The 13,767-nt window shown below is 56.5% G+C and overlaps 7 protein-coding genes across 7 annotated transcripts; 6 read left to right on the top strand and 1 right to left on the bottom strand.

Annotated features, from left to right (window-relative positions):
* Positions 1-129: 129 nt before the first annotated feature.
* BU26DRAFT_410425 (ankyrin) lies at positions 130-897 on the top strand (the record flags this gene model as incomplete). Its single annotated transcript, XM_033822929.1, has 1 exon — positions 130-897. A coding segment is annotated over one exon (768 nt), but the record flags the coding sequence as incomplete, so codon positions are not given.
* A 461-nt stretch (positions 898-1,358) lies between these two features.
* On the top strand, positions 1,359-2,322 carry BU26DRAFT_521386 (uncharacterized protein). Its single transcript, XM_033829517.1, has 3 exons — positions 1,359-1,426; positions 1,478-1,491; positions 1,581-2,322. The coding sequence occupies exons 1-3, from the start codon at positions 1,418-1,420 to the stop codon at positions 2,002-2,004; spliced, it is 447 nt and encodes a 148-aa protein (XP_033680832.1). The 5' UTR covers positions 1,359-1,417; the 3' UTR covers positions 2,005-2,322.
* Positions 2,323-2,406: 84 nt separating this feature from the next.
* Positions 2,407-3,321, bottom strand: BU26DRAFT_541903 (uncharacterized protein; the record flags this gene model as incomplete). The annotated part of the gene is made up of 2 exons (XM_033831615.1): positions 2,407-3,004; positions 3,068-3,321. The coding sequence occupies 2 exons, from the start codon at positions 3,319-3,321 to the stop codon at positions 2,407-2,409; spliced, it is 852 nt and encodes a 283-aa protein (XP_033680831.1).
* A 352-nt stretch (positions 3,322-3,673) lies between these two features.
* Positions 3,674-5,414, top strand: BU26DRAFT_532601 (uncharacterized protein; the record flags this gene model as incomplete). Its single annotated transcript, XM_033831110.1, has 2 exons — positions 3,674-3,905; positions 3,958-5,414. 2 exons carry the CDS (start codon positions 3,674-3,676, stop codon positions 5,412-5,414), a joined length of 1,689 nt encoding a protein of 562 aa, XP_033680830.1.
* Positions 5,415-6,393: 979 nt separating this feature from the next.
* On the top strand, positions 6,394-8,301 carry BU26DRAFT_432537 (uracil permease; the record flags this gene model as incomplete). The annotated part of the gene is made up of 6 exons (XM_033823980.1): positions 6,394-6,467; positions 6,519-6,608; positions 6,667-6,707; positions 6,762-6,854; positions 6,906-7,381; positions 7,438-8,301. The coding sequence occupies 6 exons, from the start codon at positions 6,394-6,396 to the stop codon at positions 8,299-8,301; spliced, it is 1,638 nt and encodes a 545-aa protein (XP_033680829.1).
* Positions 8,302-9,628: 1,327 nt separating this feature from the next.
* On the top strand, positions 9,629-10,515 carry BU26DRAFT_532599 (uncharacterized protein; the record flags this gene model as incomplete). The annotated part of the gene is made up of 2 exons (XM_033831109.1): positions 9,629-9,648; positions 9,846-10,515. The coding sequence occupies 2 exons, from the start codon at positions 9,629-9,631 to the stop codon at positions 10,513-10,515; spliced, it is 690 nt and encodes a 229-aa protein (XP_033680828.1).
* Positions 10,516-11,093: 578 nt separating this feature from the next.
* BU26DRAFT_461153 (putative clathrin assembly protein AP47) lies at positions 11,094-12,944 on the top strand. Its single transcript, XM_033825054.1, has 6 exons — positions 11,094-11,241; positions 11,297-11,425; positions 11,513-11,742; positions 11,809-12,298; positions 12,348-12,719; positions 12,776-12,944. Exons 1-6 carry the CDS (start codon positions 11,203-11,205, stop codon positions 12,854-12,856), a joined length of 1,341 nt encoding a protein of 446 aa, XP_033680827.1. The 5' UTR covers positions 11,094-11,202; the 3' UTR covers positions 12,857-12,944.
* Positions 12,945-13,767: the final 823 nt, after the last annotated feature.

Here is a 13,767-nt window from a genome sequence, read left to right as displayed (position 1 = left end):
ATAATGACACAGAGTATTCGGCCGGGCATGACGGTGGATTTGGAGCAGTTCCCGTTGCATCAGGCAGCAATGGAAGGGAACCTTGAAGAGTGCAGAATGCTGCTGACTGTTATCGACGTCAATACGGTCGACTCAAGAGGTTGGACGGCTCTGCATGTTGCCGCCGCGGCAGATCAGAGGACTATAATCCCTCTTTTCGCTGAAGCAGGCGCGAACATGGATGCTTTCGACCCGAACGGCCAGAGCGCGTTGGTGCTGGCGATAGAGAACAACCACATCGACGCCGTGATAGATCTTTGCGAAGCTGGCGCAGACGTCAATGTAGCCCACAGAAACGGGTTCTCTCCCTTGTGCACGGCCGTGCATAGAGGAGTTGAGATGATCAACCTTCTCCTTGCTCTCGGCGCGGACCCTTCGGCCAAGGACGCTGGTGGCTGGGTCCCTCTGTACTTCGCCATCTGGGAGGAACCGAATACCGACGTCCTGGAGGCTTTGCTGGAAGCGGGTGCCAACCCAAATGTCCCCAGTCAAGACCTTGTTTACCCCATCGAAGGCGCAGCGCGTAAAGGCAACGCATTCGCGACTCGCCTCTTGCTGGATCACAGCGCCGATCCAAACATGACCATGAGGGATTTTGATCCAGCCTTATACCACGCGATCGCATCGGGCAGCCTAGAGACCGTCCGGGCTCTTGTAGACGGTGGCGCTAGCTGTACAGTCAGGTTTAAGGATGGATGGACGCCTATGCTGCTGGCTGCGAAGAAAGGAGACCATGAAATGGGGAGGGTGCTAAAAGCGAAGGGAGCGGATTTGAATGATACGACAGCAGAAGGTTTGACGCCACTGCATATTGCGGGCATGAACGGGAGTCGTGTGTTCTTCAAGTGGCTGCTGGAAGAGGGTGTGGATAGGAATGCTAGAGATGCGCAAGGAAGGACGGCTTTTGACGTGATAAAGGGGTTTGAACTCGCGATTTGAATAGCAGAGAACCGATCTGGGCCCGTCAGGGAGATCGATTCAATATTATGGTGATGGTTGACAGCCTCGGATTAGCGGAGCCAACGTCCTCGCGATGCGGGAGCTTCCAAAGAACGTGCAAAGATTCAGAGTAGAAAACTGCTTCAACTTCCGAGCTAAGTCAAAGAAAAATCACTAAACAACAGGGTATTACTTACTTTCGAAGTCCGTAAAGAAGTCGGGTCGACTGCAAAAGGACGGCGAGCATCCAAGCCCTTTCGGCGACGACCCGAGCCCCATATCGCCGAGCTATCTCCGCCCACCCTGCCAGACCTCTCAGCCCTATGAAGTCAGACCACTCCCGTCACCAGCCTCAGAAAAAACATTGTTTAAAGAACAGGCGCGCACCACCCGTAAACCCCTCAATTGCGCCTCGTCACACATTCCGCCCAACTCCACAATGAACACAGTAAGTCCCACCCATCGTGAGCTTTAGCATACGCAGCTAACAAACCCCCAGATAAAATCGGTATAGTACGTCACATCCACCCTCCCTCCTCCCTCCGCACACCTCCCATACCGCGCAGCCCGCAAACACCACCCCCGCTAACCCTCCCCTACAGCTACGGCTGGGGCGCCCTCATCGTCGCCGGCGGCGGCGCCTACTACTTCGCCAAACGCAGCATCAACGCGGACCGCGCCGCGAAAGCCGAAGCGGAGCGACAAAAGCGCCTCGCGCAGCACCAGCTGGAAGCCGCCTACTTCGGGCCCCGGCACCCCGCCGACAAATCCTCTTCCTCCACGCCGTCACCGGCGGTGCCGAAATCCGTATCTAGCGAGGTGGCCAAGCTGCAGCAGCGGGCTGCAAGGCGAGACGAGGACTGGGGCGCGCAGGCGGACGAGGCGAGTAATCCGAGCAAGGAGGCGAGCATGGATCCTGCGCCGACGAGGCATGCGCCGGAGGACGAGGCGCAGAGGATGCGGGAGAAGAGCAAGTATGAGGCTAGTGAGGTGTTTCGGTCGAGGAAGGGGGATCGGTTTTCGTGAGGTTTGGGGGAAGGGAGATATCTGCGAGTTCTGGATGGATGGATACAAAGGTTCTGCGATACCATGACAGCGCCCAGCGAATAGTCCACGGGACGTGCAGCTTCCAAGGACTGGCGATTCAGGTCGATTTACATTGTACGTGTATTACGGGCGATGGCTTTCTGGGCTATGAGGAGTTGCCTACATGGCGCGAACGATAATGCATTCGATTCCACTCTTTGTATTTCTATCGTGTACAAGGGTCATATGCAAAAAGCCTTGCTCGCAACAAGGGCTTTAACAAGCAAAAACAGGCCAATTCGCCAACCATGTGCGCCAATGCAATATATCGGGGTATAACGCTACGCCGGATCATTGCCAATACATATCCATCCGTCATCTTTCCTCAGCATAGCTCAATGCTCAGTTGAACAAGCTGCTGCGCGGGCTGTCCCTCCGCTTCTCATACAGCCACTTGTTATTCAGGCCCACGCTCGCCTTGCCCTGCACCGGTGTCGGTGTCCCTGGCGTAGCGCTCGAACTGCTGTCGCCAAAGAAGCTGCTGCTCAGCGGACTGCCCCCATAGCTCAGACGCTTCGTTGCCGATCCTCCACCAATAGCCTTCTGAAACAGCGGACTGCCTGTGCTCGGCGAGAAGGGGGAGTTCGAAGTCGACTTTGCCATGCTTGCGCGGGGGCTGCCGGACAAAGGGGACTGCGACCCACGCTCGCCGGGGGTGCCGAAGCTGCTCCGGGGAGTCGACTTCTGGTACCGAGGCGGCGTGACGTAGTTTGGGGACGCATACGCTGAGCCTGGTGTCTGCGGGGTCCCATCGCCGGGCTTGAGGCCCATAACCTGGCGCTGCGAGGGAGTGAGAGGGATGTCGGCGAGGTCATCAGGGTAGTAGCGGCGAGCAAGCGGTAACAGGGCGACGACAATGTTCGCGAGGAGAACGAGGCGAATCGTCAGGGTGATCCATTCGTTGTAGGGGACGGTATGGATTAGAGCAACCAGCGGCTTCCTAACGTGCTCGTTAGCTTTGTCCAGAAGCCACATCCGCCAGGCCAGCGAAGGGAAGACATACGCGAGGGCACGGAGCAGGGCTACCTGTGTGGTGACCGACGATGCTACGCTAGAGAGCAGCAAGAGGGCGGCATTTGCGAGTATGATCTTCACGTTGCGCTCGTCGAAGGTGGTTGCGTACTGCCGGCGCGCGATCTCGTCGAATTTTGGGTGTTTCCAGGCGCCAGCAGGTGTGAGATCCTGCGCCTTTTGTGATGCCGGTGTGGCCGGAGCTGTAGGGGTAGCAGGTGATGCCACCTTGACGAGCTGGCTCATTGCGAGGTGCGGTCGAAGCACTTCTGACGTCTGTTTACGGTGGTTCTCAAGGGGCGGAAGTGGACGCCAATTGTCCGGACAAGCCTTTCGCGTCGAGGCTGCTGCTGCTGTGGAGTTAGTGGTTAGTAGCTCGCCGGGAGTGCAACAGCTATAAATGCATCGTGTCGGGTGCGAATGTCGAGGTAGAATGTCAGGGCCGCCGCGGTTTGTTTTCACAATGCCCTGCCTGTCGCCGTTGTCTTGGCAAAGGACCCTAGTCACTTTGCGGTCGCCCCGCCGCGCCGCTCGCCGGTCAGCTTCAACACCAGTCCTCTCCACTTGAAGCTTGCTTGCTTTTGCCGTACCTGCAGCCATGGCAGGAATCGTTGAGCAGCTTGATGGCATCATAGCCGAGCTCCTCGCCGGCTGGAACGTCTACACCTCCGTCCTCCTCGTCGGCATTCTCGGATTCGTTGGCTGGGTGGTCTACGACACGCAGGACGCTGACACTCACCCGCTGCTACTCGCCCGCCAGGCACAAGCTTCCTATGTCAGACAGCCTGGCGAGTCGGCTGTCTTCAGGTCTCCCGAGACGCCGCATGGCTGTATGTATATGCTTCGACGAGTTGCTAAATCTCCTCCGCTGACATTGTATAGATCCGCTGCGGACCGGTCTCGGTGTGAAGCCTCCAGGGGCTCCCATGTACTCTGCTGGCAGAGATGGCGATCTTCGAGATATCTGGCGCCGCGTCACCGGCGAAATACCACTCGACAAGATCGCGACCTCCAGCGGAACAGCTAAGATCATGACAGTGTTTGGGAAGGAGGACATTACCGACCACAATGTTGCGGATATCACCAAGGAAATAAACATCATTGGAAAGCACCTGAAAGAGCATGGCGCGAAGAGAGTGGCCATCTACCTCCCGAACAGCGTCGAGTTCCTGGCCGCGCTTTTTGCTGGCGCTTTCTACGGCTTCAGTCCGGTTCTGATCCCTTACAATCAACCACATGAGGCCTTGGTTGAGCTCCTCATCCGGACTGGTGTGGACTCGCTCATTGCCGAAGCCGGCTCGCTTCCGCTTGCTGAGGTGAGCAAGGGAGTCTCAGGCCTCCGTCAAGTTGTCTGGACCGTCGAGAAGACAAGCAGGCACATGGACTGGAATGAGGTACCGGAAGGCATTGGAGGCAAGATCGATGTATCTGTGTGGCATCAGCTTGTTCAGGATCAGAAGAACGGCAGTACGACACTGCCCGCGGATACCGACAAAGCCCCGAACGTAGTATTCCTCTGGCAGGAGGGCGTGGGCAAATCTGCTGAAGTCGTCGAGTTCACCCAGCAGAATCTCTCCGCCGCCACTGGTGCTCTTATCTCCGCTCTCCCCGGCCCACACCGCTTCAGTGCTTCCGATACGTTCCTGCCTGCGGACGTTTTCAGCAACTCCTACAGTTTGTGCCTAACGCTGGCTGCTCTATACTGCCACTCGACCGTCATTGTCAACTCTGTGGCTGGACCGGGCGTCGACTTGACTCTCGCTAGCCGGTCTATAGCCCCTACGATCGCGGTTGTCTCAGCCGAGTCTGCTGCGAAACTCCACAGCAACACTACCACCTCCATCGCTGGCGGCCTCAAGAAGTTTGCCCACTACCTCGAGACGCGAATCCTGACTTCTGGACGACTGCCTACCGACACATTCCTGACCCGTCTCAATGCACCCACGAGAGCGAACATTGGAACGACGCCGGGCAAGCTGCGCCTTCTCTTCATCTCTGAGAGAGCGGGTCTGAACACTCCCCCATTAACTTCCGAGGACCTTTCTGACCTCCGCATCTACACCAAAGCTCGCGTCATCTATGCTTTGACAGCGGCAAAGGTTGCTGGTGCAGTTGCGCAAACGAACATTTACGACTACAGGAGAGGCGCAACAGCATCCGGCAAGCACAGCCACTTCGGTGTGCCGCTGAGCTGTTTGGAGGTGAAGTTGACAGATACCGCATCCCATAAGACCACCGACGAGCAGTGTGTTGGAGAGGTTGTGGTCACTGGCGCGTCGGTCGCAGGCGGCGAGACAGCAATCGGCGTAAATGGTAGGTCCATCCAAAATTGTAGTTGAAAGTGCCCCTTCACTGACAGAACGACAGGCACATTCCGAGAAGACCATACCTTAGCATACATCTGAACCCTTAGTGATACCGATCAAATTCAACACAGAATCCATACGAATGAAACCACTATTCGAGATCATCCCAAGCACTTTTCCTTATCTTCGTGCCAACCATCCACTCTCCAAACATACGATTGACACGACAGCCACAGATACCGTGTGGGCAGGTGTCAACTAATACGAGGCCCAAGACGGCACACGTCGCTGTTGGCCGAAACGCACTCTCGAATTCCAGCATGCTGTTCTAGATTGCCATCTTGCCCTAGCCTGCTGCAGCTAACTGTTCGCGTACCATGCTCTTGCACTCACTACAGTGCAGCCCTATTCCCAATCCCAAATACAAGGCTCCTGGGACGATTGTTCCTCGGAGTTCCACGTTCGAATATGCGTCGCGTGGGGAGCCTAGCAGCCGGCCGTCAGACTTGGATCGTCTGGGGAAGTGTATCCTGTAGCGCTGGGCCGGCGTGAAGATCGCTACCGGGATGCTTATCTCGTGCGCGTGAGCGTCGAATGAGAAAGGAGGGCTTTTGACAAACGTGCAATTGTGTCGAAACTGCGCGTGCGGTCCAGATTTCCCGAGGTAGAATGGAATCCTGCCTCTTGGCTGCTCTGAGTGGCCGATGATGGAGTCGTCTTTGTATGGCAGGTCGTCCAGCCATACGCGCGCATGGCGGGACGTCGTATGGCAAATCTTTTTCGGCATGGCTTATCTTATCGTGCAGACTAGTGGTAGGTATGCAGGGCAGCCCGCGATATCTGCTGGGTCGTTCGAGTACATAATGGGTATTTCTGTGGCCGGGATATCTGCGCGTTACACGAGAATAAAGGCGGGCTCCTCCGCTCGACGTCTTTGTCTTCGTGGCGTTCGACATTTCTTTGCTCCACGTTTTCTACCCCAGCGAACTAGATCCTGCGGGTTTGAGTCGCGATGCCTGTGTTCAAGCGCCCGCATCTGAAGGTGGAGCAGCCGAAATCGGCGTTTGCGGAGGGGAACGAGAGATGGTGAGTTGCATGGTATTGATGTTGAAGGAGGGGCTAATTGAGCGGATGCAGGACGAATAAAGATCTTGATCCTGTGCCCCGACATGCTCGCAAATGGGGTGTAACATCCCTGATTGCATATTGGATTTCTGATGCGTTCAAGTGCGTCGTTATTCCAAAAGCTGAATTGTGCGGAGAAATAGAGCTAATGAGATTGCAGCGCGGCAACATGGCAGTTTGCTTCTGGCATCATCGCAGTTGGTATGGATGCTCTGGCTTCTTGCGCGTTGAATCCCTCTTACTTACGGCATCTAGGTCTTACATGGCGCGAATCCCTCGGTATCGTTGCGCTCGGCTTCTTCATCATCTCTATCGTTATTGCTCTAAACGGAGCTACGGGCGTCATTCGTATGCTCTATACAAAACCCTCTCTCCCTCACAATCTCTAACCTCTCCCAGACCATGCACCCTTCCCCGTCCTAGCCCGCGCCTCCTGGGGCTTTTGGGGCTCCTACATCGCCATCATCTCGCGCGCCATCCTCGCCATCTTCTGGTTCGCCATCCAAACCATGAACGGCGCCAACACAGTGCGCGTCATGCTGGGCGCCATCTGGCCGTCCTTCCTGACGCTGCCCAACCACATCCCCGCCTCGCAGGGCATCGAGACGAATACCATGGTCTCGTTTTTCCTCTTCTGGCTCATCCAGCTGCCGTTCTTGTACATGCATCCGAATAATCTGCGCTGGCTATTCATGGTGAAGAGCGTCATTGTGCCGGTTGCGTGGATTGCGATTCTGGTCTGGGCGTTTGTGGCGACTGAGGGAGGCGAGTTGTTTGATCAGACGCCGTCGATTGAAGGGAGTGCGTACTCGTGGGCGTTTCTTTCGTCGCTGACGTCGGTTATTGGGAACTACGCGACTTTGTCTGTTAATCAGGTAAGCATTCTCTTCAAGTGCGCTCATGGTGTAGCCCCTGACAGAGATTGCTACAGGCCGACTTTTCCCGCTACTCTCGCGTCTCTGTAAAGTGGCAGCTCATCTACGTTCCATTCCTCCCCGTCGTCTTCACGTTCATCTCCTTCATCGGCATCGCGGCCTCCTCCGCCGGCGCCGTCCGCTACGGCACCCTCCAGTGGGATCCCATGGCTCTCATCGCAAACTGGTCATCGCGCGCATGCCGCTTCTTCGCCGCCTTCAGCTTCGCGCTCGCCGCGCTCGGCGTCAACATCAGCGCCAACTCGCTCTCCGCCGCCAACGACCTGACGGCCCTCTTCCCGCAATACGTCAACATCCGCCGCGGCCAGCTGCTCTGCGCGATCATCGCATGGGCGCTCGTCCCCTGGAAGATCCTCGCGAGCGCGGGCAGCTTCCTGAACTTCATGGCCGCATACGCCGTGTTCCTGGGCCCCATTGCCGCCATCATGGTGTTCGACTTCTGGTGGATCCACAAGCGTAAGTACAACACGCTCGCGCTGTACCAGCCGCACTCGATCTACCGCTATTGGCACGGCGTCAACTGGCGCGCCGTGACTGCCTTCCTGGTCGGCGTGGCGCCGAACCTGCCCGGCTTCATCAACAGCATTAACCCTAAGATCGAGGTCGGTGTCGGCGCCAGGCCGTACTATTTTGGGTGGCTGCTCGGGTTTGTGGCGACGAGCCTGGTGTATGTGGGTCTGTCGACTGTGTTCCCGCCGCGGGAGAGCATGATTGAGAGGGCGGTACTGCCGGATGAGGTCTATGAGGAGAGTGGGTATGTGGATGAGGGCGTGAGTGTTGGGGGTGGGAGTGGTGGGGAGGAGGAGGGGAGGGTGGGCGAGAAGGGCGGGTGGAAGGAGAGGTTGGATCGCATGTTGTGAAGATGGGATTGAGGAGATGGGGAGGAGAGAATAAGGAGAGCACGGATGGAGCGGAGGGTAATAGAATGATAGATGCGTAGAGTGGATTTTTTCGAAACGCGGTCCCTATCAATGAAGCTTCTCGCGAGGATTCTAATGCCTGGTGTTGCAATGCATGTGTGGGCTGTCAATCCAGTCCAGCGGTACTTGCACTGCTGTGGGTTCCTGCTGTGTCTGCAACTGTGCCACACCGCAATGCCCTCGTGCCGAAACCGAAACGCGCGAGAAGGCGGAAAGCAAACTCTCCCTCAGAGCAGCCTTCAACACAACACGAGCACTGCCTCGCTCCCGGCTCTCCAAACATCCTGTCCTGCCAGGGCCTGCCACGAGACTGCTTGCCTGAATGTCGCGATATCGGAGCCGCACAACCTCAAGTCAGCACGAGTAATCGCGAATTCGTATAGCAGCAATACGTGGACTCGGTGAGCTCATAAGGCGCTCTGCATGCTCATGTAGGACGCGTAGTCTATAGCTGACCTTTAAGCCGGCTTGCCTTCTGTGCTGCGCTGCTGTCACAGTCAGACCCTGCATCATGTCGGCACTTTTGGCGTCACTTCCGCCGACGTGTGGGGATCGACCGTCGGCGTTTCCTGAACGAGGATCCCGACGCTCGTCCGTTCCCCACCAAACCACTGTCTGCGCGACGTCCCCTCAAGTGTATGCGCGGACAAGATGCTTGACGCAACCACGTTGCTTGCGATCTCTTGATCTGTCCATCTTACTCACCACCCTTTGCGCGACGCCAGCCAAGACAGATGACGTGTGTCAGAGCTGCAGAGAGCTGCAGCCGCAGACTGACAAGGCACGGCCGCCTCTTCTCCGCGCTTTCTCCCCACCCCATTCTCCGAAGCCATGTCTCTCACTTTTTGCACTGCCGAACCCACATCCAAAACGCCGAACATGCTCTCTCATCTCACTCCGTTTCTAAAACAAGCCCCTAGACGACCCAATCAGAAAATTTCTCATCGCTCTGCCGTCCACGCATATGGCTTGGAAGCGGCGCATGGTAGGGCTGATCCTGCCCCTCCACCAACCGTTACACGGCTTCGAGCTTACTTAACCGGGCGCCCAGTCGCCTAGGACGTCTGCGGGTGTTGCTTTGACGCGTCAGCGGGGTCTTGAGCTGTGCCGCTGTCTGATGCTTTTGGAAGAGCTCTGGTGGAGGGTGTGATGTGCATCAGCCTCACGGCACCCCGGGACCCCTCCGGCTGGCGGATGGCTGCTCTCCATGACGGGGCACGGCTTGCGCCAATGAGCGCCCGGGCCGCGTATGTCGTGGTAGGCGTATATGAAGGTAGGTGTTTTCCCGCGTTTGTTTTCTGCATCAGTTCATCGAAGGATTCTTGGGAGCTTCACATCCTAGGCTCCGATCAGTCCACCGCATTAATATCAAACTTCGCGTCCGCGCTCTCTCCTCCCTCTCGGATTTTTCAAATCTGAACTAAATACGAACATCCTTCTCGGCAAGACAAAGAGAAGACGAAAATGAAATACATCGCCCTCAGCCTCGCGGCTTTGGCGAGCTACGCCGCCGCCCAGACAACAACAGCCACGCCCGTCGTCCCACCGTACTACTCCACCAACCCCGGAGAATGGTCCTCTATCTATGACTCCCTCGTCTCGAACGGCATCATTCCCTCCACCGTGACTGCCCCGCCATGGCCGACTTCCGGCTACGGTCCTGGATCCGGCCCGTGGGGCCCAGGCTACGGCCCTGGCGGACCCGGCGGCGGTCACGGACCTGGAGGCCGTCACTGGGGCGGGCCCGGCGGCTGGGGCCCATGGGGATCTGGCACTGCGGGCTGGGGCCCGTGGAGCGGATGGAGCACGAACTCAGCGTGGACGAATGGCCCCTGGACGAACTGGTGGGGTGGAAGCGCGTGCCCCGGGACGGATTGGCCGGGATGGACTATGGGCCCCTGGAGTACGGATGCGCCGTGGACGACGTGGGCGGGCTGCTCGGCGACCACGACGGGCACAGACGTGGTTACGACGACGATTTCGGGTCAGGTGACCACCACGACGCAGTTTGGCGTGCAGGTTGCGCAGGCCGAGGGTACGGGATCCGGAGCCACTGCTGACGCTGGATCAACGGGCGCTGCTGCCCCGATGAGGACGGCTGGTCCCGCCGTCGCTGTCGGTGCCGCCATTTTGGGTCTTGCTGTGGGCTTGTAAGCTGAATCTCCATCGAGGATCGGATGAAAGCGGGATGAGCACAAAAGGATACTGAACGAAATTGCTGAAATGGCCTGGTTGACGAATGCATTATCTGGATGCATAGCTGGCGTGGGCGGCGCATACGTTCCCTTATGACACATGGGTCTGGCACTTTGCGGCGTTGGTGGTTTGGGAGGGGATGTGCTGGGTGTAATGAACTATACCTCCGCTCGCTACATAGTAGTCCCTAATGTTGTATGAATAATATTTTGATGGCTGCAATGCTGGTTAGTTTAATGTACCGCGTTGGCTTGCATGTGCTTAGGAGGGTGTAAAGGACCCCCTGACTACTAGAGTTTTCGACGTTACTGCCGTCATGTATTAGCAGCGATGAATTCCGGCTCTCTTAGCATTATGTCTGTATCTATGTCGATTGAAATATCGAGCTTTAGAGTGAACAGAGAACTGGCACCTGTCGGAGGATATCAAGCATTGGACGTAAAACGACTCTAGTCTCTTTATGAGCTAGCGCGGTGCTGTCTTGGCAGGCGCGGAGCAGCCGAACATTTACTTGGGCAACATCGCTGAAGCCAGCTGCCCACTATTGAACGATACCCCCCCACCACTCGCCTTCTCTTTGCGCATAATGATACGGTAAATCCTCGACTTATTCTATTCTCTTTCTGGCCATTCCCGACTTTAACAATGGCGTCTGCGGTGTTCTTCCTGGACCTGAAGGGCAAGGTGAGCGGCTTGTGGGGTCCCCGCGCTGAAGACACGGACTGACGTAGTCGCATAGACCCTTCTGGCGCGAAACTACAGGGGAGATATTCCCATGTCGGCGGTCGAAAAGTTCCCTGTACTGCTCAGCGAGGCTGAAGAAGAGAGCTCCGCCGTCCCGCCATGCTTCTCCGACGAAGGCATCAACGTACGCACCACCCATGAACTCCGAGTCCTGCGCGACGAGCGACTGCTTTATGAGGACAGTATGGCTAATGGCAACTGATCTCCGCAGTACCTCTACATCCGCCACAACAACCTCTACCTCCTCGCCATCACAAAACGCAACACCAATGCCGCCGAAATCCTCCTTTTCCTGCACAAGATCGTCGAGGTGTTTACAGAGTACTTCAAGGAGCTGGAGGAGGAGAGCATACGGGATAACTTCGTCATTATTTACGAGCTGCTCGACGAGATGATGGACTTTGGGTATCCGCAGACGACGGAGAGCAAGATATTACAAGAGTGCGTCTACCCTTGGTGTTATGCACTGGTTGTGGGATGTAGGAATACTGATATGTGTGTGCGCAGGTACATCACTCAAGAATCACACAAGCTTGAAGTCCAGGCGAGGCCACCGATCGCAGTCACCAACGCCGTCAGCTGGCGAAGCGAAGGCATCCGGTACCGCAAGAACGAAGTCTTCCTCGATGTCATCGAGTCGCTCAACCTCCTCGTATCTGCAAACGGCAATGTGCTACGGTCCGAGATTCTCGGCGCCATCAAGATGAAATGCTACCTGTCCGGGATGCCCGAGCTGCGGCTAGGCTTGAACGACAAGGTCATGTTCGAGACAACGGGGAGGGCGACAAGAGGGAAGGCGGTGGAGATGGAAGATGTCAAATTCCACCAGTGCGTGCGGTTATCGCGGTTCGAGAACGACAGGACGATCAGCTTCATTCCGCCCGACGGCGAGTTCGAGCTCATGAGCTACCGGCTGAATACCCAGGTCAAGCCGCTCATCTGGGTGGAATGCATAGTTGAGAGCCACTCTGGCAGCAGGATAGAGTACATGTTGAAGGTAGGAAGCCCTTCAGCGTTCAGTCAGTCCAGACTGATACCGTGACCAGGCGAAAGCACAGTTTAAGCGACGAAGCACAGCCAACAACGTCCAAATCTCCATACCCGTCCCCGAAGACGCAGATACGCCCCGCTTTCGCACAAACATCGGCACCGTACACTACGCGCCTGAGACCTCCTCGATAGTGTGGAAGATCAAGCAGTTCGGCGGTGGCAAGGAGTTCCTCATGCGCGCCGAGCTCGGGCTGCCCTCCGTACGCGGCGACGACGAGAAGGGCGGCGGTATGATGGGTGGATTTGGCGGTAGTATGGGAGGTGTGGGGGGTGGCAAGGGGAAGAGGCCCATTAGTGTCAAGTTTGAGATTCCGTACTTCACGACGAGTGGGATTCAGGTGCGGTATTTGAAGATTATTGAACCGAAGGTGAGTAAAGGTATTTTTTCGGGTGCTTCTGGGAACCTGGCTGACAGATATTGTAGCTTCAATACCCCAGCCTGCCGTGGGTCCGGTATATTACGCAGTCGGGCGATATCGCTGTGCGGTTGCCCGATGTGAACTAGGGGGTTTCTGGGCGCGGTGATATATATATACCAATGAAGATATGCAAGCATGGCTATCCGAACTGAGCTAAGTTGCTTGTTTGAGACGTGTTGCCTTCCTCGTGAACACAGGCTTCGTGCTCTGAAACTATTGTGCGCTGCTCCTTTCCACGATTTCGACGTTGCATGCTGTCCGCTCCGCGCAGCAAGCGATGGACTTCTTGGCTTCCTTTGCGGAGGCGTAGATGCGTGCGTGCACGCAACGCCTTTCTTTCTTAGCTTGGCCATGCCCATTCCCGTTGCGGATGATGTGAAGGTGTTAGGAAGCAGGCGGGAGTAGGCGGGAGTTTTCCGCCGCCTTGCGGAACTGGAATTAGATTGGATTGGCTGCGTTGGCTGTGGCATGGGGAGGGAGGTAGGATATAAACCCTCGCCCCCTTCCTTATCCTTTTCCTTTCCTTTCCTATACCTTCGAGCGGTTGCGCAGACTAAAATCAAGTTCGATGCAAGACATGGCGTTGGCCTGTTGGTCTGTCGGCCCTTGGGGAATAAAAAAGGAGCGCGAGTGGGCGTTATGCTGTGCTGGGACTAAAACAAAAGAGCAGTGACGATGGCGGATGGGGATGGGGAGTTGTGGTATGTGGATGGTGGGACACGGGCAAAATATTCGACATGACTGTTCTGTGGTTTGGGTTTTTGAAGGAGAAGGGGAGAGGGAGAGGGAGAGGGAGAGAGAAAGGGGTTTCTTGGGGCATTGGTCAGCTGAAGATGGAGAAGGAAGGAAAGGGCTCCCTTGGGGTATATAAGCCTCCCTCCCCTCCTCCCGCGATCAGCGTTCTGAGAAACTTGAATACAGTCTCTTCGGCGCGCTCGGTTTGGCTAAAGTCCTAACACTGCAGTGTTCATGCGTCTGTGGGACGAAAAAAGTCCTT

This window comes from Trematosphaeria pertusa, assembly GCF_010094035.1.
Source record: "Trematosphaeria pertusa strain CBS 122368 unplaced genomic scaffold BU26scaffold_11, whole genome shotgun sequence".
Classification (NCBI taxonomy): Eukaryota; Fungi; Ascomycota; class Dothideomycetes; order Pleosporales; family Trematosphaeriaceae; genus Trematosphaeria; species Trematosphaeria pertusa.
This window is presented reverse-complemented; position numbering and strand designations above follow the sequence as displayed.